This window comes from Podarcis melisellensis (genome assembly GCF_964234715.1).
Source record: "Podarcis melisellensis genome assembly, chromosome: 7".
Classification (NCBI taxonomy): Eukaryota; Metazoa; Chordata; class Lepidosauria; order Squamata; family Lacertidae; genus Podarcis; species Podarcis melisellensis.
In genome coordinates this window covers 57044857-57071214 of record NC_138539.1, presented here as the reverse complement: position 1 = coordinate 57071214, position 26358 = coordinate 57044857, and the positions used below count along the sequence as shown (strand labels likewise).

Genomic DNA, 26358 nt, shown 5'->3' with positions numbered 1-26358 from the left:
TGCTTCTCCTGCCCACACCAGTGAAGCACTTCAACAAAAACTGATTAACAGATTTATTGGCATTACAAACATTCAAAACCTAATTATAGAAATTCAATAAATACTTAATTTGAAGTACATTAGGATCACCTGTCTGTTGGATCTCTGAGCATCCTTGCCAGGTCCAAAGTGGCTCCAGGTTTTGGTGTCCATGTTGAAACTTCTTCAGATTTTTTTTTAATTAGTCTGTTCAACTCCTCTGGGTCATTTTTGAGATTTGTTTCTTTGATGTAACTAGGTTAAGGAAAGACACACAATTGGATGTTTCCATAGCACTGGAGACACAAAATCATGAGTGGAAGGAAAATAGCCACTAGCGTTGTTTACTTGTACAAGAGAACAAGATTAAGTGGAAGATAGTTGAAGATAGATGGTGCAGATCTGCACCATACACCTAAAGCACATGACTTTCCCCAAAGAATCATGGGAAGTGTAGTTTCCCCCTTACAGAACCATAGTTTCCAGCATCCTTAACAAACTATAGCTTTATCTCCCACAGTACCTTACTGATGAAGTGGTGTAGCGAGTTCAATAAGGCTATGGAACAGATAAAGAGTCCCTCTCTTCAGGTCAGAATGCTTAAGAATCTGTAGTTATCCTCAACAAGAGGATGGATTTAGGGACAGGTAGTCTGGGTTCCAAAACTTTCAAAGCTCAGAGTGATCTCAACCTTACTCAGAGCAAGTTCTTCATTTGGAGCTGTCTGTGGTCCTGCCCTGCCTCACTGCTATCAGACCAGGACAAGACAACCTTGGATTTAATTTCACTTTTATTGGCAAGTCTCTCCTGCAATGATAAAACAATTTTTCTACTAGTGGAAGATTTATTCCACATTTAGAAGGCCATTTACCAATTGGTAATAAGCCAATACATTCTGTGCCATGGTGGAAATTATGAAAATAGGTTGGAAAGGAACACAGCACTGATTCCAGCATTATTTGATAGTCTTCTTCTTAGGCTTAAATGCTAATCACATTATTAGGTAGGAAAGGGCTAACCACACATTACACAGAAATGCCTATAATAACCCCCACCTCCATTAAAAATTCAAAGCAGGTGGCATTTTAATTTATTTATTTGCAAAGGGGGGGGGATAAGAATGGAAGGATCTGTTAATTTCTATTCTCTCACTTTCTTATTTTTCCAGTCTGAAATTCAGTTCTCCATATTTTCCAGCAATTTGCAGTTTGTTTTTAAAATCATCCCGAAAAATCACCAGCATTTCAGTGCAATTTTCTCCTAATAGACACATTTTAATATGCAGGTTTGACTAATGTGCACATTTTCGCAAGCAATTTCCCTTACTATAAAGCATTTTTGTATGTTATTTTCACTAATATCTTTATTTTTATGTACACCTTTCCCCAATATATGCATTTTTGCAAACACCGTTTGGCTGGAGAAATGCACTGCAAAATTTGGAGGAGTGCAAATCTTGCAGGCTAGCTCTATTTCAGTTCACACATTGTTTCACACATCGTCACTGATCACATTTGTGCAAAATTATTGTGATACAACTGGTGACTAAAGAGTGAACAGGAAGACAGTACCTGTCAGAAGGATGAGCTTCAACAAAATATCCCGCAAAAGGACAGTAGATTTTGGGCTTCAGATCAGTAACTAGCTGGGCCTTGTAATTCAGCAGCTTCTTCCTTTCGATTTTAATAAACTGGGCTTTCTTCTCCTCTGAAAAACAAAAGCACTTATTGGACCTAGGTTGTGCAATCTGGGGGGGGGGGGATCTTAATTGTCCCACAAAGATTTTAAGTTATGTTCTTCATTACTAATTATTATTATTGATCACCTCCATCAGCATCACCTTCACACTTGAAGCAGAGCAAGAGAAATCTAGAAGGGCCATCTGTCCAGTGGAAAGAAATCAGGGGAAGAGACTGCACAGAAGATCTGTCTCACTGCTACAGGCATCCCTCCCTCCACTTGTGCACAATCTACGCAGCCGCATGCAAGTTAATTGAATAAATAAATAATTCAATAAAATAAATAAATAAATAATTCAATTCTAACCTGAAATGTCAGGAAAGACCTGGAAAGCCCTTGTGGTTCATGAGGAGACCCTTCCCAGAGGGACATCAGTGAGCCAAAAGTCCAGAAAATAAGACTCCCACGGCTCAAAAATGGCACGCGAAAGCTTTTGCTACTGCTGCGCTACCCCACTCAACAGCTGTTGGGCAGGAAGATGTATTTACTGCAGCAGGCCTCCCACTTATGTGCATTTCACTCAAGTGTGCAGGGTCCCAGAATGCCTGTACATGATAACAGACAAGGGGGTATTCCAGGCATAGCAAACTCCGGCCCTCCAGATGCTTGGGACTACAATTCCCATCATCTCTAGCTAACAGGACCAGTGGTCAAGGATGGTGGGAACTGTAGCCCCAAACATCTGGAGGGCCAGAGTTTGCCTATGCCTGGGGTATTCCATATTTTTTCCAAGCTTTTAAATACTCTTCTGGGTTAATTGACATGGACCTTTTGCTGCTTTTGGTCACCAAGTGTTTGTGGTATGAGTGCTTCATTGTGAGTCCAGGAACAGTGTGTGTGTACAAACAAACAAACATACACACACATGTACACACACATTTGATTGGGCAGATTTCAGTGGGACGGGGATGGATGTTGCCCAGGTATGCTTGAGTTGGGGGTGAGCGTTTTTTTGTTTGTTGCCTGGGTGGGTTTTAGTTTTGATGGTTAACGTTGCCTGGGTATGCTTATGTCAGGCATAGGCAAACTCCAGCCCTCCAGATGTTTGAGACTACAATTCCCACCATCCCTGACCACTGGTCCTGTTAGCTAGGGATGATGGGAATTGTAGTCCCAAACATCTGGAGGGCCGGAGTTTGCCAATACCTGGTTTATGTTGTTGGGTTGATATCTGACAACATAGAAAGAGCTCTTGCTTCTTCTCACGTTTCCTCCATGTTTTTCTTTGGGGCAAATTAAAAAAAATATGTTGCTGTGTGTGCTTGCTAGTTTGTCTCTCAAGAGATAAGGGAGGTGTTGGCTTGAAATAAAAGTGTTGGCTAATGGAGGCTTCAAAATATTATGAAAAATGGACATCTTATCTAGAAGAATGCATTGGTTCATTACCAGTGTAATTTCCTCCGCTGTATACCATTGGGAATCCTGATGCTCCACCTGCAAAGTCACTCATCATGAGGTCAACCTTCTCTGGAAGCTTTCCACCATTGGGCCTGGTGCAGTCCACTGTATTCAGAATTTTGTGCCCTATGCAAAGATAAACTCTCAATTAAAATTGTGTCCCAACATCTTCCCAGCAAGATCAGGCCAGAACTGGCTGAGATTTCAGAGCAAGGTGAAAGGACCATATTTTAGGCACTGGGAGCTTTTGTTAGAAACCTGAAGTGTAAAGGAGCAAGAATGGTTTTTCTTTACAAAAGTAAAGTACAATAATCTGAAGTTACGAATAACCTCAAAGTAGGTCAAAGCTGGAAAACAGAAAAATTGCACTAATCATACAGAGTATCTGAATCATTCCACTTTTTTATTTGAAGCACAGTACAAAAAAAGTATCAAATGCAACATAGTAATTACTGTTACATTCAGGTACCTTTATATTCAATAATGATGCAAGTATCTATTTCAGGGTGAACACCATCCATCAGTATCATAAATCTAAGATTCCTGTCCACCTTAAAAGAAATCAAAGCATATGTTACTATGAATTTTGACATGGACATTTTTATTTATAGAAAACAGTGTCTATGATTGGCTGTAATCCCTTAAAAAAGTTATTGGAATACAGGGGGCCGCTAGGGGCGCATTGGAAGATGGCCGACAATACCATCTCTCCGGCTCACACGAGGTAATTAAGAGGCTGATATGGGAGTATGCAGCCTTCCTCGTTGCCCCAAGGATATGGGGAACGCTGCCTTGCCTGCTGTGGCCATAAATCACCCCTTGATTCGAAAGAAGGGGGTGAGGGCACTAGGCACAAAGCCCTTGTGTGGGTCCGGCTCTCCCGGACGCTGTCTCTGATCGCGCACTGGTTGCAGTAGCTCGAAATAAACAATTAGAAAGAAGCAAATGCACATATTTCAAGTGAAGAACGGGAGTGAAGACTGCTAATTGAAGAGACCTCTGTGAAAGTAGAGTGATGGGTTGGATTTAACAGGAATATATCATGAAGAAGATACATCAAAGGTTCGGTATGTCGGGACTGGATGGGGGGGACTTTTTTTCTTTTCTTCTATGTGATTAACCAGTAACCCCTCCCCAAGAAAGAACCGTTGCAAAACTGACCTAAGCAGGATGATTAAAAACTGTGTGGAAATGAATTACTAACCAAAAGTCTGCCTTATGGAGATCGAGAAAAGAACAAGGGCTTTTGGAATGACGCAGCAATAAAAAGAGGTCTCCATGTTGGCAGGTTCTGTCAAAAGATTGATGATTGGGAGGAGGAAGCTATGGATTTGTTTTCATACTGGATTGCTAGCAGAACCTCCTCAGAGGACTGAGAAAGGGAGTGACAGACCTGTGAAGATTAACGAGATATGACTCTTCCACTCTACGAATGGAAGAACCCACACAGGATTACAATTTTTTTCAATCCGCTTGTGGAGACTATCAGAGGTGACAAAGAGAAAGGAAAAATATATGAAAATAACAAGAAGAGATGTGGAAAGCAACAAGAAAGGATTGGATAGAATTGTGAACATTATTTGGACAGATTTGTGGACATTAAAGCAGCAGCAATAAGATGATTGGATCCCCTTCAGAACTTGAAATATGGGTACCCCCAACAAAAATTTAAAATTCGGCTTTGTAATTTGTAATTTATGTGATTTGATTTGATTTGATTGGTCGGTTAATAAAAATTATTTTTTTAAAAAAAGTTACTGGAATGCAATCTAGAATGGCATTGGTGTGCTATGGCTTCCTAAGGTGTATATTAGGGGAAATTGCATAGAAACATGTGTATAATAGAATAAATTTGAATAAAATCCTGATCAACTTCCATGAACATGTTGTTGTGGTTGGTTGGTTGGTTGGTTTTTTAAATGCAAGGTTATGTAGAACTGTTGAGAACTGTGTTTAAGATCAGGATGGATAGAAACCAATAGAAATTGACAGATTTACCCAACCTTAATTGCAAGCAACAGTCTGCTGCATGATTATTTATCCATAAGTATCTTGTTACTACTAAACTTATTGTTAGTAATGCACCCTCTGGTGTTATTGGTGTTAGTAATGCTCCTCCTCCTCCTCAGAATACATTTTAGTAGCAACAAGGATAGGATATTTTTGAGGAACGCTGGGTAGTTCCTTGTGGATCAGATGATAGTGTGGTGATTAGGTCCACCAGTTGTCTCTGAACTGGTTGGACATGTCCAAGTAGCATGAGGTGGTGAGCTAGTGGCTGCTGCGGGAACCAGCAAAGAGCACTCATTCATGGCCCCCAACAAGAGTCAACATGAAGCAGAGTCAACTTGAGTCAAGAGTCTTGCTTCATCGGCTCACCCTATATGTTTACATTCCATCTTAGGATATATATGTGATGAGTACTGGGAGCATTGGGACCTCAATTCCCTAATTCTGTCAATATTGTTGGGGTGGGTGGGTATTAGGCTATATGTCTGAGTCCCTTCTAATTCCCGGATCCAGCAAGTATTCAATTGTTGGAATAGCCAGGCCAGTTTCTTGGTAATGGCCCTAAGTGTGAGTTGTTAGGGTAACAAAGGAAGCAGCTATGCGCCAGAGGGAAAATGGGTGGGCTCCCCTCCCTCAACTAGCAAAAACAAGTTTTTGGTATCGGAAGAAGTGTGCATGCACACGAAAGCTCATACCAGGAACTAACTTAGTTGGTCTTTAAGGTGCTACTGGAAGGAATTTTTGTTGTTGTTGTTTTAGCAAAAACAAGAGTTGATATGTGAAAGGGAGGGAGGGAGGGAGAGACATTCTTGATTTCTGTTTGAATGCAAGGTTGTGGCTATGGGAGAAGCAAGAGGTGTTAATGCCGTGAACCGCTCCATCGTAAACTCAGGTTGTATGCGTAAATAAACCATATAGCCTAAAGATACCACAGTCTTCAATGTCTGTCGTTCCAAGGAAACTGAACCCTGCATAAGCATTTGGAAGCCCTGGAGTCTCAAGCTGCTTGGAAATTTGGGTGGCGTGCAAGAATTGTGTGTTAGGGATTTTTATTATTTATTAATTATTAATTAATTAATTTAAAAATATTGTTGCTTATTCATGGTCTGGTAGTGTTCTGATTAGAAACTTCTGGATTATTTCCAAACTTTAGAAAATATAAACTTCAGAAAATGTCAAGACATCAGACCTGTTGCCAAACTCCAAATGGGACAATGTTAATATTGGTCAGCTTTACACCACTCTGTTTGAGGTACCAGAATACAGGCCGTTCTGTCTTCCCAACATAAATGGGCACATCTGGCCTCCTCTCCGCAAGTTTCTTCAATGTAGAGTAACTGGAGAGTAGGAAAAGTAGGAGAGTAGGAAACAAACAAACAAAGGACAATAACATATTTATACCCTACCCATCTGGTTGGGTTTCCCCAGCCACTCTGGGCGGCGCCCAACAGAATATTGGGGGACGCGGGTGGCGCTGTGGGTAAAACCTCAGTGCCTAGGACTTGCCGATCGTATGGTCGGCAGTTCGAATCCCCGCGGTGGGGTGAGCTCCCATCTTTTGGTCCCAGCTCCTGCCCACCTAGCAGTTCAAAAGCACTCTTAAGTGCAAGTAGATAAATAGGGACCGCTTTATAGCGGGGAGGTAAACGGCGTTTCCGTGTGCTGTGCTGGTGCTGGCTCGCCAGCTGCAGCTTCGTCATGCTGGCCACGTGACTCGGAAGTGTCTTCGGACAGCGCCGGCTCACGGCCTCTAGAGCGAGATGAGCACGCAACCCTAGAGTCGGACACGACTGGCCCGTACGGGCAGGGGTACCTTTACTTACCCTACCCATCTGGTTGGGTTTCCCCAGCCACTCTGGGCGGCTCCCAACAGAATATGAAAAACAGGAAATAACATCAAACATTAAAAACTTCCCTAAACAGGGTTGCCTTCAGATATCTTCTAAAAGCCAGATAGTTGTTTATTTCCTTGACATCTGATGGGTGAGTGTCCACAGGGAGGCCGCCACTACCAAGAAGGCTCCCTGCCTGGTTCCCTGTAGCTTTATGTCTCGCAGTGTGGGAACCACCAGAAGGCCCTTGGAACTGGATCTCAGTGTCTGGGCTGGACAATGGGGGTGGAGAAGCTCCTTCAGGTATACAGGACTAAGGCTGCTTAGGGCTTTAAAGGTCAGCACCAACACTTTGAATTGTGCTCGGAAACGTACTGGGAGCCAATGTAGGTCTTTCAGGACTGGTGTTATATGGTCTTGGTGGCCACTCTCGGTCAATCCTCAAGTCACTTTACTGGGGTGGTGGTGTCAGCTATATATAGTGAAAAGCACTAAAATAATGGGACCAGGATTCCTGGAGAGTGAGAAAGCCAAGTGAAGCTCACTTCAAGGCCACCCATAGGCATATTGGATTCTGCTTGAATCCAAAGCTGTGGCTATGGACCAAGGCCCTCTTGGACCTTTAATGCTGTGAGCTCCTCCATCGCAGGCTCAGGTTGCATATATGTGTAAATACAGTGGTACCTCTGGTTAAGAACTTAATTTGTTCTGGAGGTCCGTTCTTCACCTGAAACTGATCTTAACCTGAGGTACCACTTTAGCTAATGGGGCCTTCTGCTGCTGCCATACTGCCTCCGCACGATTTCTGTTCTTATCCTGAAGTAAAGTTCTTAACCTGAGGTACTACTTCCGGGTGAGTGGAGTCTGTAACCTGAAGCATCTGTAACCTGAAGCGTTTGTAACCTGAGGTACCACTGTAAACCATATATTCTACAGACACCGCAGTCTCCACTGCCCCTCATTCCGAAGGAAACTGAACCCTGAGTAAGCGCCTGGAATCCCTAGAATCTCAAACCACTTGGAGATTGGGGTGGCAGGCATCAGTAACTATGCACAAGAATGGCACGACTAATGATGTTCTTCCTTTCCTTATAAATGCCATCCAGGAGGCAGAACTTTGGCATGTGCTACTTATATGCTTCCTTATATGCCTGTGTCACCAGAGCAGCATGGGACAAAGCCATACAGCTTGCACACCACCAGCCCCAGGTAAGAATGCATAAGATGACAGCATAAGTAATTTCCCCTCTCTTTTTTATCATACGCACAGATACCTGAGATGATCAGAATGCATGTGGCTGATGTAAATTAGATCTGCACGACACAGTCTTTCCAGCCAGTCGCTGGGTGGCTCATGAAGCAACCACCATCCGCGCGCAAAAGCAGGGCCAACGAGCCACGGATCGAAGATCATTCTTCTGTCTCCAAGTTTGAGGTCCATACATGCATGAGTTACATAAGTTACCTAAGAGCAGACAGAAACCCAAGACTGAGATGGATCAGTGTTGTCATGTTCCGTGTGCCTGAAAAGAAAAGAACTGTTTCCAGTGGCGTAGCGTGGGGGGTGCAGGGGGGGCCGGCCGCACCGGGCGCAACATCTGGGGGTTAGGGTTAGGGGGTGCAAATTACTTGCCTTGCCCTGGGTGCTGACAACCCATGCTACGCCACTGACTGTTTCCTAGCGTGGCCAGCTCAGAGTGTGGTTAGAGTGTGGTGCTGATGATGCCAAGGTTGCAGGTTTGATCCCTGTATAGGGCAGCTGCATATTCCTGCATTGCAGGGAGTTGCACTAGGTGATCCTCAGGGTCCCTTCCTTCTCTGCAGTTCTATGATTCTATTATGTCCCCATGGTGATATTTTGAGAGCGGATGTTAGAGAAGATTTCCACTTCCTTTCTGCAGAAGAAAATACAGCCCAATGGCTGGCTTTGCTCTTTGGCTGCTACGCCCCAAAACATGCAGCTGGGCAGGGAGTGCCTCTTCCTTTGGCCATCCCCAGAGGGGAAAAAAGAGACTAGGTGACCTTGCCTCACTGCCAAAAACATTTCCTCTGCTTTGTCTGCTTCCACTGTGCCCCCTCCCCAAAGGTCCACACATACTGCCACTTCTGTTTCACACATTCTGTACTTTTATGTTCACACAAGCACATCAGCTCCCGTTTCCCCACCTCCCCGCTTCTGGCTAACACTGAATAGGGAGGGTGCCCAGTCAGATGGGTAGCTAGCATATCTAAACTTTGTGCAGAGGCCAGAGGCCAAATAGGAACTGCTAAGAGCATTCAGAATTGGTGTGGGTGGGAGACTTGCATTGGGTTGAGATCCTCTTGGAGACACATGAGAAGGCCAGGATGAGAATATGTTCCCTTCTTGGGAGGCACACTAAACATAGAGAGACTTCCCCAACCTAGTAATAACAATAATAATAATGTTATTATTTCTACTCCACCCATTTGTCTGGGTTTCCCCAGCCACTCTGGGTGGCTTACAACACATAAAACTTTGCAAAACATTAGACATTAAAAATTTCCCAATACAGGGCTGCCTTCAGATGTCTTCTAAAAGTCAGATAGTTGTTTATTTCCTTGACATCTGATGGGAGAGAATTCCACAGGGCGGGCACCACTACCGAGAAGGCCCTCTGCCTGGTTCCCTGTAACCTCACTTCCCACAGTGAGGGAATGGCCAGAAGGCCCTCGGAGCTGACCTCAGTGTCTGGGCTGAATGGTAGGGGTGGAGACGTTCCTTCAGGTATACTAGGCTGAGGCAGAGTTCCCTTCAGATGTTTTAGACTATAACTCCTATCATCCCTGATCATCAGAATGAATGCTTAATAAAGGCTGGGCATTATCTAACAACATCTAAGATTTGTGCAATCAAATCTGAAAGAATGCTGAATAAACAGGCCACAAACTTAAGGTGTATCCAGAACTTCAGGATTGCTGGAGGAGGAGAGGAAGATTACAGAGTGGCTGAATGAATTGTGACAATTTTCACTGTGAAAGATGTTGAGAATGAGAAACTGGGGGTCTCTGGGCTTGTCCTTGCTGAGCATTATTTAGCTGCTAATTCACTTCCCCCCATTCAGATTAGACCAGACTAGTGAAAGCCTGCATGTGTTTGAATTTGTCTCTGAGGAAGAACTTCAATGTTTCCCATTCATACCAGTGAGCATTTTCTTTTGTTTGTCCCTACATTCTGATTTCGATTATGCCAATTAGGTGCTGACAGGGCATGCAAACAACAACAGCAAAAACTTCCCCACCCAAGAAATGTGCAAAAGCACACAATCTAGAAATAGTAAATTTGCCTGTGTAAATTTGCTTGTGCAGTTTTCCAGTTTTGTTGCAGTCTGAGGGATCAAAACACACACACACACATTTTACTGCATTTTTTAATTATTTTTTTAAAGGTTAAAAAAGAAAAAAAATCACAATGTAGTAATAGCTTGGAAATGAACTAGACTCAGGAGAAAGAAGCTGTATTTTTTTGTAATTGTCTTTTTTTTTAAATATAATTTTTATTGAATTTTCAAATTTTAATACAAAGCAAAAAAAGAAGGAAGAAAGGAAAAAGTAGAAAGAAAAGGGAAAAAAAGAAAAAAAGAGAGAGAAATAAACACAAATAGATTCTTTCATAACCCTCTTTCATTGACTTCCCCCCACCCCCACCCATGCATCCCAAATTTCCAACTTAATTCAGCAAGTTCTTGTTTCATTCCTTAAACCTCTTCTTATTATATTTAAGCTTAATTCCCTTTATTAGGCCCAACTTATTTATCCCATTTTCTTATATACCTTAAATTCTTTTTCTAAGATCGATCGAGGTTCTTATACCATAAATTTCCCCATTTTCATATTAAAATATAAGTCAAAATTATAAAACCCAAAAGTCATAAACTAGTTTTAAAACTTTCTATTTTCCCCCTCCCTCCTTGTCCGGATATCTGTCCCTTCCTAGATATCTGCCCTCTTATAAAACTCCTAGCCCGGATTCCTCACATCTGAGGCCTCTAACGCCATTTGAGTCTCTCTCTGCCTGTTTTGTTGATAGTCCTTCTTATTGGTCTTCAAGTCTCGAGGGATGTCTAATGCAGTGTTTCCCAACCTTTTTTGGGCAAAGGCACACTTCTTTCATGAAAAAAATCTCGAGGCACACCACCATTAGAAAATGTTAAAAAAATTAACTCTGTGCCTATATTGACTATATAAAAAGTACAGTGGTGCCTCGCAAGACGAAATTAATTCGTTCCGCAAGTCTCTTCGTCTTGCGAGTTTTTCGTCTTGCAATGCACGGTTTCCCATAGGAATGCATTGAAAATCAATGCGTTCCTAGGGAAACCGCCTTCAGACCAGGTCCAGGGACAGTCTGTCCCCCGACCTCTTCTGAAGGCTGGGGGGGACGGGGACAAGGGCTTTTCTTCCCACTGCCAGCCTTCAGAAGGCTGTTCTGAAGGCTGGCGGTGGGAAGAAAAGCCCTTCTTCCCACCTCCCGCCCCGCAAGCTCCGGGGACAGGAGGGCTTTGCTGCCGACCGCCAGCATTTTAAAAGCCCCTGCTGTCCCGGGGCGATTTTAAAATGCTGGCGGGCGGGAGCGAAGTCTCCGCTGCCCCGAGGAGATTTTAAAATGCTGGGGGTCGGCAGCGAACACTTCGCTCCCGCCCGCCAGCATTTTAAGATCGCCCGGGGCAGCGGAGAAGTCTCCGCTGTCCCGGGAAGGCAGGCGGGGGGAGCAAAGACTTTTGCCCCCGCCTGCCTTCAGAAGAGGTCCAGGACCTCGTTCCGATGCCCGGCGGCAGGGTGCGAGGTTCCCGCCCCACCGCCCGGCATCGGGGCATCGTTCTGATGCAGGGCGGCGGGGGGAGAGGTTCCCGCCCCACCGCCCGGCATCGGGGCATCGTTCCGATGCCGGGCGGCGGGGGGAGAGGTTCCCGCCCCACCGCCCAGCATCGGGGCATCGTTCCGATGCCTGGCGGCGGGGGGAGAGGTTCCCGCCCCACCGCCCGGCATCGGGGCATCGTTCCGATGCCTGGCGGCGGGGGGAGAGGTTCCCGCCCCACCGCCCGGCATCGGGGCATCGTTCCGATGCCCGGCGGCGGGGTGCGAGGTTCCCGCCCCACCGCCCCGCTTCGGAGCAGCGCTCCGAAGCGGGGCGGCTGGGGCAGGTGTTCCCGCCCCCCCCGCCCCGCTTCGGAGCAGCGTTCCGAAGCGAGGCGGCTGGGGCAGGTGTTCCCGCCCCCCCGCCCCGCTTCGGAGCAGCGTTCCGAAGCGGGGCGGCTGGGGCAGGTGTTCCCGCCCCCCCGCCCCGCTTCGGAGCAGCGTTCCGAAGCGGGGCGGCTGGGGCAGGTGTTCCCGCCCCCCGCCCCGCTTCGGAGCAGCGTTCCGAAGCGGGGCGGCTGGGGCAGGTGTTCCCGCCCCCCGCCCCGCTTCGGAGCAGCGTTTCGAAGGGAGGCGGCTGGGGCAGGTGTTCCCGCCCCCCGCCCCGCTTCGGAGCAGCGTTCCGAAGCGGGGCGGCTGGGGCAGGTGTTCCCGCCCCCCGCCCCGCTTCGGAGCACCGGGAGAAGCGATCTCCCCGCAGCCCCTTGCTTCAAAAGAGGTCCGGGGGCAGCGGGGAAGAAGTGCTGCGCTTCCCGCTGCCCCCGGACCTCTTTTGAAGCAAGGGGCTGCGGGGAGATCGCTTCTCCCGGCAAAGCCTTGCTTCAAAAGAGGTCCGGGGGCAGCGCTTTCCGCTGTCCCCGGACCTCTTTTGAAGCAAGGGGCGGTGGGGAGAAGCGATCTCGGGCGCCGCGGCTTGCAGGCGCACTGCTCGCTCCTCTTTCCGCGCAGGCGCCTTCTCTCGCTCTTTCGCCTCCTTTTCTTTCTCTCTCGATGGTCCGCCTACAAAGGAGCGAGGGAGGCGCCCGCCATGTTTGGATTTGCATCCAGCAGGAGATGCCGCCGCCGCCCCGCCTCTCCCGCCTCCCTCCCACGGCACACCAGGCAAGGTCTCACGGCACACCAGTGTGCCGCGGAACACCGGTTGGGAAACACTGGTCTAATGCGGTCTCTTCACCTTCTCTCCAGTCAATCCTAGTTGAAAAGACTTGCTGCAGGGGTTCTGCCAGATGTTCCCTTAAATCACGTTCACCAATGCCAGAAAAGAGGAGGAAGTCCCAGTTGTATTTCTTCATTATTTCAGCTTCCCATCTATAGTGTCCAAAAACTTCCTCCTTTACTTTTCTCTTTTCAAAATCCATAATCCAATAAACTTCTCTGTCCCCTTGCTGCATGAAGTCCTGTTCCTGTACTTTTTGCCCTCCGGACTCCTTGTCCTCCAACTTCAAAGAAACTTTTTCCAGTTCAGCTGCAGAATCTTTCAAGGTCATATCCTCAGTTCCATCAATAGAGTTGCTTGTTTTTGAAATCAAAGCCGCGAGCTGTTTGTCCATAGCTATCTCTTGCTCCTGTAGAATTCCCACGAGAAAAAGGGCTCTCTCTATTTCTCTTTGTAATTTTCCTTCTGCAGCCATTGTAATGTCTCTGGTTTCCCCTAGGGGGATTACCATTTTTTTCCCCTTTACCAACAGTCTATTACTTTGTTATTACTTGTTGTTACTTAATTTCCAGCCACTTCTGGTTAAATGTAACACCTTTGGATCAGAGAGATATAAAGATACAGTTCTTATCTTGATTCCGCTGTTTGACAGCTCAGATGACAGCTGTCAAACTCCCTTTCTTTCAGGCTAGGCTAATGCGGGACACTCCCGGATCCCGGGTGGGGGTTCCCAAAAATTTTCCCAAATACACCTCTTCCTCCAGCACAACTTGAAAAGACAGAAAAAAGCTTATTTTCGCAAATCGATGGAATCTTTTATCAGTCCCAAAAGACAAAAAGAAGAACTTTTTAATCCGATCTTAGGCTTTCGCTCCTTGCTTCAGATCGTGCATGCAGGGGGGGGTGCGGACTTCCTTTTGACACAGCCCCCCCGTTCGCCAAATTAAAGGAGTTAATTTCTTTTAAAATCCAAATTTCGTTTTACTCACGAGGGTGTTTGTTTCAGTCCAAATGTCAGGAAGAAAGTTGATGCTCTCTGGCAATGGCTTGCGGCTTCGCTCCACCGAGGCAGCGGTCTACTCTCAGCACTACGCCGCTCCTCAGACCTTCTCCGCAGCCTTTAAAAAGGCTCTTCGACTGTCAAGGAGGGCGCTTAAGGTGCCCACCGAGTCACCAGGTCCACAGGTATCAGCACCTGTGGTTTCTAAGGGCCCCCGCGTCGCCGGCGCGGCAAGACCCGTCCTCGATGGAGCCGATTCCCTCCGGAGCTCGGAGGGAATCCGCCATTAAACCGATCGCGTCAACCCGGAAGTCCTATTTTTTTGTAATTGTCTGTGGGAAAACTCATGAGTTACCCATAGTTTGTTAAACAAACAATAGTTCGGCACCATGTGCACACTAGGCCATAGAGGCTAGCCCCAGTACATAAAAAAGTTGGTGATTTTTATTTACCTGCACCTCCCCAAAAGCCAGGTCTTCAGGCTCTCTGGGTTCTGTATCCCATGGATTTGGAGGATTCAGTTCAACTAGCACCAATCCATTATCTGGACCTGTTTCAACAACTAGAAGGAGAGGAAATAAACCACTGCTTTGCTGCTTCTGCTGCTGCTTCATTCATAACCCCTAAACCTAGCTAACACATAGGCACTGATTTTTGGTTTCGTTGCCTGATTCTCAATGAACTATCTGGCAGGAGGAAAGAGAGAACTCTCTTCCTGTTTACCTGTCTCCCAGATATTCCCTTGGTCTGGTCAAGAGCAAAGCACCTGTCTACATACAAAATGAGCAAAGTTCCAAGATCTTCTTTGATTGGAGGCTGAAGCTTTTGCTCATCTACCCCTCTGAACATAAAATACCATGATATAGAGCTCTATCTTTGCTGGACCAGAAGAACCCTGTTCTCTTCCACTAATGGAACCTGGGCTCAGCCTGTGAGCCATTCTGGATATCATGCAACGGAATTTTCTAGCAGCTATTTGAGTTCTATTAATCAAGCACTAGTCAGTAAATGCTGTGTTTCATTGTCTTTTACAGCAACCCTAATTGCTTTATTTCTCTCCGTTGTACTGCTGAATATGTAATTGGAGTTACAACAAACACAGTTATATAATTGAGACTGTTGAAAGGCTTGTTTGCCTCCTTCTGTACCGATGGACTATATTGTCTAATTTTGTTCGATGCTACGCTTTGAGCTTCTATTATCGCATGATTGCAGGATTGGGACTATTGAAAGGCTTGTTTGCCTCGGTGATATTGATTGATTACCTTCTCTCATTTTGTTCATACAATATTGACTTGTTTTATTAGTTGCATCTCCCCCATATGTTCTCTATTCAAGAACTGTGAAATAGCACAGGTTACATAGATGTTGTTAGAACATTATTAGCCACGTGTTGCCTGTTACTGCTTAAGTTTATCTAGGCTATAAAGGCAGGGAAAGGGTGGGGCAGCTCCGAGCAAAGGGTGTGACAATAGGGGTTGGTTAATATGGGTAGGTTAATATGACCGTAGCAAGGGTAGGTTAATATGACCGTTTTAGTCCTCTGGTGACAGGCAGAAGGGAAAGAGAAGGAATTGGAGGGGGACAGATGGAAGTATCTGGGAGCAAAGGGGGCATTTGCAGTAGTTATTAGTTGGCTGGGGTGGAAAGAAGGTCTAAGGTGTTACCATGAGGGGAGTGATACGTAGTTGGCAAAGTGGGGGCAGAACCTCCCTAGTTAGAATTATCCAGAGTTAGGGTTAATAATAATAATAAATTATTATTTATACCCCACCCATCTGGCTGAGTTTCCCCGGCCACTCTGGGCGGCTCCCAATCGAGTGTTATTAGATGTTTACTCAAAAATGTTTTACTGTAGGGGGGAAAAGTTGTTGTTGTTTTGTTTTTAAAAAATAGCTTTTACCATTTGCCATGCTTGGCTTTTAAAAAACCAATCCAATACCTTACTGTTTTTGACTTATTTTCGCAAATCGATGGAATCTTTTATCAGTCCCAAAAGACAAAAAGAAGATCTTTTTAATCCGATCTTAGGCTTTCGCTCCTTGCTTCAGATCGTGCATGCAGGGGGGGGGTGCGGACTTCCTTTTGACACAGCCCCCCCGTTCGCCAAATTAAAGGAGTTAATTTCTTTTAAAATCCAAATTTCGTTTTACTCACGAGGGTGTTTGTTTCAGTCCAAATGTCAGGAAGAAAGTTGATGCTCTCCGGCAATGGCTTGCGGCTTCGCTCCACCGAGGCAGCGGTCTACTCTCAGCACCACGCCGCTCCTCAGACCTTCTCCGCAGCCTTTAAAAAGGCTCTTCGACTGTCAAGGAGGGCGCTTAAGGTGCCCACCGAGTCACCAGGTCCACAGGTATCAGCACCTGTGGTTTCTAAGGGCCCCCGCGTCGCCGGCGCGGCAAGACCCGTCCTCGATGGAGCCGATTCCCTCCGGAGCTCGGAGGGAATCCGCCATTAAACCGATCGCGTCAACCCGGAAGTCCTATTTTTTTGTAATTGTCTGTGGGAAAACTCATGAGTTACCCATAGTTTGTTAAACAAACAATAGTTCGGCACCATGTGCACACTAGGCCATAGAGGCTAGCCCCAGTACATAAAAAAGTTGGTGATTTTTATTTACCTGCACCTCCCCAAAAGCCAGGTCTTCAGGCTCTCTGGGTTCTGTATCCCATGGATTTGGAGGATTCAGTTCAACTAGCACCAATCCATTATCTGGACCTGTTTCAACAACTAGAAGGAGAGGAAATAAACCACTGCTTTGCTGCTTCTGCTGCTGCTTCATTCATAACCCCTAAACCTAGCTAACACATAGGCACTGATTTTTGGTTTCGTTGCCTGATTCTCAATGAACTATCTGGCAGGAGGAAAGAGAGAACTCTCTTCCTGTTTACCTGTCTCCCAGATATTCCCTTGGTCTGGTCAAGAGCAAAGCACCTGTCTACATACAAAATGAGCAAAGTTCCAAGATCTTCTTTGATTGGAGGCTGAAGCTTTTGCTCATCTACCCCTCTGAACATAAAATACCATGATATAGAGCTCTATCTTTGCTGGACCAGAAGAACCCTGTTCTCTTCCACTAATGGAACCTGGGCTCAGCCTGTGAGCCATTCTGGATATCATGCAACGGAATTTTCTAGCAGCTATTTGAGTTCTATTAATCAAGCACTAGTCAGTAAATGCTGTGTTTCATTGTCTTTTACAGCAACCCTAATTGCTTTATTTCTCTCCGTTGTACTGCTGAATATGTAATTGGAGTTACAACATACACAGTTATATAATTGAGACTGTTGAAAGGCTTGTTTGCCTCCTTCTGTACCGATGGACTATATTGTCTAATTTTGTTCGATGCTACGCTTTGAGCTTCTATTATCGCATGATTGCAGGATTGGGACTATTGAAAGGCTTGTTTGCCTCGGTGATATTGATTGATTACCTTCTCTCATTTTGTTCATACAATATTGACTTGTTTTATTAGTTGCATCTCCCCCATATGTTCTCTATTCAAGAACTGTGAAATAGCACAGGTTACATAGATGTTGTTAGAACATTATTAGCCACGTGTTGCCTGTTACTGCTTAAGTTTATCTAGGCTATAAAGGCAGGGAAAGGGTGGGGCAGCTCCGAGCAAAGGGTGTGACAATAGGGGTTGGTTAATATGGGTAGGTTAATATGACCGTAGCAAGGGTAGGTTAGTATGACCGTTTTAGTCCTCTGGTGACAGGCAGAAGGGAAAGAGAAGGAATTGGAGGGGGACAGATGGAAGTATCTGGGAGCAAAGGGGGCATTTGCAGTAGTTATTAGTTGGCTGGGGTGGAAAGAAGGTCTAAGGTGTTACCATGAGGGGAGTGATACGTAGTTGGCAAAGTGGGGGCAGAACCTCCCTAGTTAGAATTATCCAGAGTTAGGGTTAATAATAATAATAAATTATTATTTATACCCCACCCATCTGGCTGAGTTTCCCCGGCCACTCTGGGCGGCTCCCAATCGAGTGTTATTAGATGTTTACTCAAAAATGTTTTACTGTAGGGGGGAAAAGTTGTTGTTGTTTTGTTTTTAAAAAATAGCTTTTACCATTTGCCATGCTTGGCTTTTAAAAAACCAATCCAATACCTTACTGTTTTTGACTTTTATGCACGACAGCCAACAAAGTAAGCAATATAAATCAAATCAAACTCTTTAACTTGAGCAAATTGGATTTGTATTTCTATTAAGCCACAGAGCAAGAAAATAACAAGCGCGGCACTGCTATAAAAAGCTGCAGCAGACGTTACATTTTACCTAGTTCATCTTGGCAGAAGCTGTCTGGGGGGTTAACGTATTTCATTGTGCTCACATCCAGCTTCCAGTTATGCTTAGTGCAACGTACACATCTAGGTTAAAAAGTCAACAACAGAAATAACAACAATGGGGGTTTTAAAGTGTAAATTCTTAGAGCAATATTATAAATATTTAGCAACGCGAAGCTAGCCAATGAACTCGGATGCCATGTTGTTGGGAAAGATGCATTGCACAAAGAGAAGGAAGCAGTTTTAGGATAGAATAATAGTCAGAGTCTGGGTACACACTACTTTTAAAGCACATTTGAAACACAACCTTTCCCTTTGAAGGATTACGGGCTCTAACATTTACCCCCCCCCCCCACAAAAATTACAGTGCCCAGAATTCTTTGAGGGGAACAATGTGCTTTGAATATCTCACACAGCCAGAATGCTGGGCCGATTTTATTTATTTACTTCATTTAGGAAATGCTTCTCATGGAGCATCTTCAAGTGATTTTTCAATACAGTAATAACATCTATTAAACTTACAAAAATGCAGAGCTGAGAATAAAGCACAGTATTGGATTATCCTGGGTCAAGTATGAGAGGTATCAGGCTAGAGAACTAGAGAACTTTGTAGTGGAGGCATCAGTGACCAGTCACCATTTCTTTCTCTGCTCTACATTCTGACCAAACTCTAGGAATTGCAGGGAAGATGTAAAATATTACACAAGACAAGATAATCTGTACATATAAAGTATATGCTACATCTAATATATGATTACATTTTTAAAAAACTGTGGGGAAAGGACCTGCAAGACAGGACAAGGTAGAAAAGGGGGAAGGGGCTAAGGAAGAAATGGCAGAAATATTGCAAAAACATTTTTATTAACTAGCCACAGAGGCAGATTTAGGAGAGTGCAACCAGTTCAGTCACACTGGGTGCGTAGCCACAGGACCTCCACAGGGGACGCAGCAATTATGCTTTAGAATGGAATGCCAGAGGCGGGAAGGGGAGGCGGTTGCCAGTTTTTGGCATCACACAGGGTGCCACTGATATTTGAGACCCCCAGGTCCACTGCTGCCAGCCATATATATCTGAATATGCTGGTCTCCTTGATAGAGCTTTTAAATGCATGCGTCTCTCTTTGAGCCACCTCTGAACAGGCTCATTGGTGGTGCAGTTCTGTGGAGCTAGGGGGTGACCTAAGAGGACTTGAGGGGAAAGGGGGTGCCCTGTTTGGCAACTTGCCTGCTCTGGAACTTCAGTCATCATCATGAAGATCCTTAGCTACACTATTTTTTGTTGTTGCTGCAGAAAATACATTCCTTGTTCTCATGGGAAACCCAGCCAGATGGGTGGGGTATAAATAGTAAATAATAATAATAATACTTATCATGGACTTGAGGGCAAGTTGCCGCCAATGTCAATCTTTAAGATGGACTCATTCTCACTGGGGCAAATCTTGAGCCCCATCATCACAAAGGAATAGTGTTTCAAGTTTAACCAATCAGCTTTCCAAAAACCCCAACAACCCAGCATGCTACACAGTTGTCTATCTGAATTCTTAGTACTTCCCATGCTTATCAGTTTACGGGAGTATATTTATTGCGAACAGAAAGAGAGAGCGCAAATGGGGCAAAGTCTGGCCTTACTTTTGTGTCAGATCTTCAATATCTTTAATAAGCAATCCTCCTTGGTGCTTGCACAAGTTCTTGCATGCACGGAGCGTGTCCTTCTCCTTGTACAAGATGTAATTCTTCCCATCCGTTTTGTTCTTTAGGAAATTTATCCCTTCCTTGAGTACAGCCACCTCAGAAGGTGTAAGTGACAGCAGTGTCCTGCTGGTTTGCTCCACACTATTTGAAACCAAATAATGAGCAGTAAGAGATAACAAAACAAGCTTGGGTTTCTCAGAAAACATATCAGAAAACATCTTCAGAATTCATTTTGCTTAACAAATTAGATGCCAATATTTATTATTCTCTTTCAAAGACTTCCCCAAACCCTGGGCTGGAATGCTTCAGCTGGACCAAGGACAAGGAAACAACAGCATTTTTCTTCTCCTGTTTATTTTCGGGTTTAAAGCATGTGTCTTTTTAAAGGACATCAGGGGTGGGTTTTTTTTGCATATTTCAGCCATCTCCCTAGTATCTAGAACATGGTTAGGCAAACTAAGGCCCAGGGGCCAGATCTGGCTCAATCGCCTTCTAAATCCAGCCCGCGGATGGTCCGGGAATCAGTGTGTTTTTACATGAGTAGAATGTGTCCTTTTATTTAAAAGGCATCTCTGGGTTATTTGTGGGGCATAGGAATTCGTTCTTTTTTTTTCTTTTTCAAAATATAGTCCGGCCCCCAACAAGGTCATGTAGGAGGTGAGGACAGGTGAGCCCACCTAGGCCCGAAGTCAGCCCCCCCAAAGCAGGCTCAAAGCTTCTCAAAGCTTTTCAAAATCATTTTTCTCAGCAGCTAAGCACCAGAAACATTCCACTCTGCTGTAACAAAGGTAGAGAACAGTCCATTGTTTCTCAGGCCTTTCTCATGCCTTCTGGCCTTGCTAAAGAACCACATTGCAACTTACTTTCTGTCCGGGAACCATGCCAAAGCACAAGAATGAAACAACTGGAACACACTGAAAACCCCTCACCCCCTTTCCTGCCAAGAGTCCACAATAGTTCCAAGACAGCTTTCTGTACATGCTCAGGGGAACACATCATGGGGCAGGACTCCTGAGGGAGGAGAAAGGAGGAGGGAACTGGAAAGGGGTATATATGTTTGTGCACATGATTGTGAACTCGTGCATGCTTTTTGTGAGTTATCACACTTGCTCCTTCTACCAGTTCATGGATGGTAGAAATAAAAGCCTTTTCTCCGAAACTATTCCTTGAGTGTCTTTTGACTCCCACTTCCCTTTCCCAGGCGCAATATTTTTCCCACCCGAAGGCAAAGCCTCATAAGGCAACATTTCTTGGTGCGTTGGCCAGGAAAAACAGATTGCGTGGCGAGTTCCCGCCCCCCCGCCAGGATAAATAAAGACACGAGACACCAAATTTAAGGTTAATTGGGCGAATTAGGCCACAACTTTATTGAATTCAGGAATGAGAGGCATTGGCATAGGCATTGGTCCTAACGACTATCCGGCTCCAGCCCATTTGCTGGAGACACGGGGAAGGGTTAACCTTATATCGGGGGAGACTCCCGCGAGGCACGTCGACTAGGAGCTCCCCCGGGTCACCGCTCTGGGGCGTGCCTTTGGCCCACACCTCCATAGGCTTCGGACAGGGCCACGCCCCCCGGGGTCCTTTAACGGACCACCCTTCGCTCGCTGGGGGGAGGTGATGGCGTTCCTCCCCCCCCACACATCCTCTTAACCCCTTCTTACCAATGCCTACCGCCAAATGCCGAGAAGTTGTGACGAGTTGCTACAAGGTAGGCGAAAAACCAAAAGGCCAGAAATTGCCAATTGGGAAAAATTCCTACCATGCCCCTTGCGGCGACAGACCGAAGTCCATAGCAAAGTCAAAGACCTACCTAAGCCTACTTAAAGGGAGGGAGGGTGGGAAAACGTGAGGGCGAGCCGGCGAAAAGAGGGCGAGCCCCCTCCGTGCCGGCTCTAAATAGGGCAAACCACGCCCCCCCCAAACAGCCAGTGAATGGCTGGCTGGGGGGGGGCTGGCCCGGCCGGGATTCCCCTGCTCTCGCGGGGGCTGGGACCAGCCCCCGCTCATGTGGGGTGGGCGAGAAGCCCGCAACCCCACCTCCTGGGCAGGCCGGAAGTGGCTTTCCCTGAGGATAAGGGATGTGAGTCCAAGGCGTCCCTGTGGTGAACAGCTCGGTTCGTGTCAGCAGTTCCAGTGCACATCCTGCAAAGTTCGTGGGAGGAATTGCCAGCCGTTCCTGAGTGGACACAGAGCAAGGACCGGAGAAAAAGCAATGGCCGTAAGAAGGTACCTCGAGGACAAAGGTAAGGCTCCACAGGGTTAGGTGGGAGCAAAGAGAGTTTGATCAGCTCCACCAGTAGGGTAGAAAAGGTGCCACTGGTTTTGCCCAGAAAAGCAGCAAAAAGGGTGCTGCTGGGCACCGGTCAAAGTCTAAGCACTGCCGGTTGTGGTTGGTTGTTGGTTTTGTGCCCAGAAGAAGCAGGGGAAAAAGGTGCCCTTGGGCCCTGGTCAAAGTCTAAGCGCTGCCGGTTGTGGTTTTGGTGTTGGTGAAAAGGGGGTTGAGGGAGGTGCGTGGGTTTTTCTGAATGTGCGTGTGGGACACTCCAGTGAATGTTTTGAGTGTGTGAGACATTGAAAGCAACGTGTGGTCTGTGACTGAGTGAGAGAAATTATGTTAGGAGGAGGGAGTGTCCCAGTATCCCAAGTGTTCCAGGGTTCCAGGGTCATGGAGAAAAAGCAGTAAAACAACTCCCATGGCCCCCTGCAATGTTTCCTGAACAAACTGGAAAGATGCCACGAAGGGGAGAAGATTGGGGATTTTAAAAACCTGATGAAAAATAGACTCCAACACTAATGTGAAGTTCCTGACCGTCCCCCATGGCTTAGGAAACGTAGAACTGTGATTACCCGTGCCGTGCCAAACTGTGCCCAGTATGGCAGCAAGTACAAGTTAGAAGAAAAAACCCAGCAGTCTTGCCAGACCCAGAAGAGGAAGGAGGAATAATTAGCCCCCCTCCACCCTATGCAGCAACTGCACCAGGGCTAAATGAGGTTCCCCCTACCCAAACCCCCAAAGCAAAGAGACTGAGGAAGAAAGAAAAGAGGAAGTTAAGAATGGTGAAATTCAGAAGGAATCAGGTGAAATGGACAAGCAGACAGTCCAAAAGAGTATTTCAGTATGTGAATTGACAGAAAGAAAAGAGCAGAAGATTTTAAAGAGCCGCGTGAGATAGAGCCAGTAAGCAATCCAAAAGAGTGAGCTGGGTGTGGCTTCTTGGTTCTAGAAGCAGCACAATGCAAGGATGTGAATTGACAGAAAGAAAAAGAGCAGAAGGCTTTGTGAGCCACATAGGACAGAACTGTTAAAAAAAAGAGACAATTAAACCCGAGGGAGCCTTAGGATTACAATACTGACCATTGAGGAAATCTGCAAGATACATGCCCTCAGGGCAGCGGACAATACTGATGTTGCAATTGAGGCAGCTAAAACTCCACTTTGCTGGCCCCACCCCACCGAGTGTACGACCCCCTGGAGTCATCCGACGCCCAGGACCACAGACCTCTAAGCACCCTAAATCAGAATCCTTCTTTCTTTCGAAGAGGACCTGGCCAAAATAATTAGGGGTTTGTCTTCAAAGAAGCCAGCAGCCAGAAATGCAATCCCGGAGGGTGTCCACGGGAGGGGCAGGACGCCTAGGGAAGAAGCCAGTGCGCCATCTGCAGGCAAGAGGGTCATTGGGAAATGGAATGCCCACAGGCCCCACGCCCGACACACCCCACCGACACATTCTCAAAAATGATTTCTTCTCATCTCTGTTCTTGCTAAAAGACTGTTGCAGAAGCAAGTGAACTAACTGTTTCTAACATTCATTCATGCAGTAACAGGACATCAGCTTTTTTTCCCCCTTGTGCCAGGCGCTTGGAGTAGCTTATCTCTTGGCAGTTATCACAGAAGGACACTGCTGCATTCAGCCAGCTATCTGACCTGCTACTGCCTGGAGCCAATTAGGATTTACAGTCAAGTGACAAAAAACCCAGAATGCCAAAGGTTACCCACCCTCTTGCCCCAAGTACTAACCTGGAAAGTGACTTTCTTGAAAAAGCAAGTGAATGCTTTCTGTGAACTTTGTCAAGTTTTTCTTTTGAGGTGCAATTTTACTCTGAAAAAGGAGCCGCAGCATAACATAGGAATTTTGAAACTTTGATACTTTGCCAGAAGCCAGGGGACACAGTGCCCCTCTTGGTTAACACTGGCAAAAACTTGGCAGATGAACTGAAATTTTGCAACATGTTTTACAGACCACAAAAGCTCTCACACTTAGTGCGCAGAGAAAAAGACTTTTGAAAAATCTCAGCTGGCAAAACTTAACCCAAGGAACAGAACTGTTAACCCCTTGCAAAGTTTCTTGCCATGCTATCCCCTTTGAGTTACTATGCCTTGTGTGTGAATGTTATCTATCAATTTGTTCTGCGCAGTCGCTGCCGTGTCTGTTTTTCTCTTCTCTTGACAGGTAAACCGGCCAGAGACTGCCCTGTTATCTACAGCTGTTAAAGTCACCGGCATCTGTGACACTTGATCTACACCACCCACCAGACTGGACCCAGATGCCCAGACATCGCTCCAGCCTTGTTGGAAGAGACCCAAGATGCCCAACGCCCACCAGATGACCCGATGCCCACCAGACTACAGCCCTCCTCACGTCACTCCGGAAGCTGGCGCTTTGCACGGCTCAAGAATCCAGCGTGGATTGAAAGAGGACATTTTCTCGTTTTCTTTTCTTTCCCTTTGCATGTTCAGTTTTATAGAAGGTTGAGGGCCCCTGGATAGCTTTACAACACCCCTGGGTATTTGTGTGGGATGTTCAATCAGGGAAATGATGCCCCAGCCCGCTTCCACCTGGCAGAGCTCCACCCAGAGCCTCCAGAACTTAACTGAAGCCCCCCTTGAACCACAGCACCAAATTGGTAATAACCCTGTGCACTGTGCACGAATGACACAGATAAGGCTAGGTTCACCAAATTACTGGCTGGCTTTGTGTCAATAAATCAGAGAGCGCCAGTGACAGCAGACTGGCCCCCTGCTGAAAAAGTTTGCTGACCCCTGATCTAGAAGTAATGCACTCCTGCCCTTTCCATTTTATTTATTCATTTATTATTTGTGAAATTTATAACCAGCCTTTGGCTTGGAGCCAATTTGATTCCCTCCCTCCCTCTCTTTCTTTTTTCTTTTCCTTCTCCTCCTGCGATGAGGCATTTTAATGAGGCATTTTAATATTTTAATGTTTCAATATTTTAATGTTGTATTTTAATTTTGTTTTAAGTTGTAATCATTCAACTTGTTTTTATTATTGCTTGTTACCCGCCCTGAGCCCGGCCTCGCTGGGGGAGGGGATGTGGGAAAGCTTTACTGCTGCCTAATGAAGCTGTATTTCAGTATCCTATAGTCTAATGAAATGGGGATCTTCTTCCATGTTGCTTTAAATATTTAAATATTATTTATTATTATTATATTATATTATTATTATATCACATGATAACAAAGCAAGGGAATTAAAACCAACATTTTTCCTGGATCTACCTCACATTCAACATATCAGCAATTATTGTGGTATTTTCCTTTATATTTTTAAACTTCAAAAATACTCTCCTGTACTTGTGTTCCATGTCTGTATCGATGCTGCCTAATTTTCTCCCCCACCTCAGCTTCTTCTCTCTCTCTTTTTCTTTCTTATTTTCTTTCTGTAAATTTCCTCTGATTTTAGAATTTCCATAAAAATTACATGGGGGGGGGGAAGCAACACATTAACAGTAAGAAATATAGCAATAAGGAAAGCATTACAGGTAAAAAGACAACAAATTCAACTATCGAAACCCATTTGTCACCTGAAATATTTTTCCAGAAGCTGCCACTGTGACGCCCCAGTAAGTGAGACTTTGGTGAGGGCAACATCTTCCTGTTTCACCTCAAGTGGTGAAACAGAATGGGATTCCCCTCTGATGGCAAGAGATCTTTAAATTAAATATTTTTGTGTGTGACTTGTACAGAAGTAATAAGAGATAGTGGTAAGAGGGTGCAAAAAAGGAGGTGCCCTCTGCCATTAAAAATTCCCGCCTCAAATGGTAGAACATCTGCAAAAAGATATTCTATTCATACATTGGAAGGATAAAAATGTGCCCTCCTTCAATTAATGGATATATGACGTGACAACTCTTGCAACCTATGAACAGTTCACTTTCAGACAATGATTATGCCTGAACAAATTAAATGATTTTTGGAATGTATTTGTTGAAACCATAGTGACACATGAATCAATGTATACTTGAGGGAAACAATTCATTTATTCATCTACATATATATACTATATAGTTTTGTGACTTTAATTATAATTTATGGTTATTTTGTTATTGCTA

At 45.4% G+C, this 26358-nt stretch overlaps 1 protein-coding gene across 1 annotated transcript; it reads right to left on the bottom strand.

Annotated features, from left to right (window-relative positions):
* Positions 1–125: 125 nt before the first annotated feature.
* LOC309374809 (cytidine monophosphate-N-acetylneuraminic acid hydroxylase-like) lies at positions 126–25626 on the bottom strand (the record flags this gene model as incomplete). The annotated part of the gene is made up of 10 exons (XM_081919989.1): positions 25526–25626; positions 19942–20145; positions 18305–18396; positions 16647–16756; positions 8273–8463; positions 6356–6503; positions 3626–3707; positions 3145–3282; positions 1590–1725; positions 126–273 (listed from the first exon to the last, which is right to left on the bottom strand). Exons 1-10 carry the CDS (start codon positions 25609–25611, stop codon positions 126–128), a joined length of 1335 nt encoding a protein of 444 aa, XP_081776115.1. The 5' UTR covers positions 25612–25626.
* Positions 25627–26358: the final 732 nt, after the last annotated feature.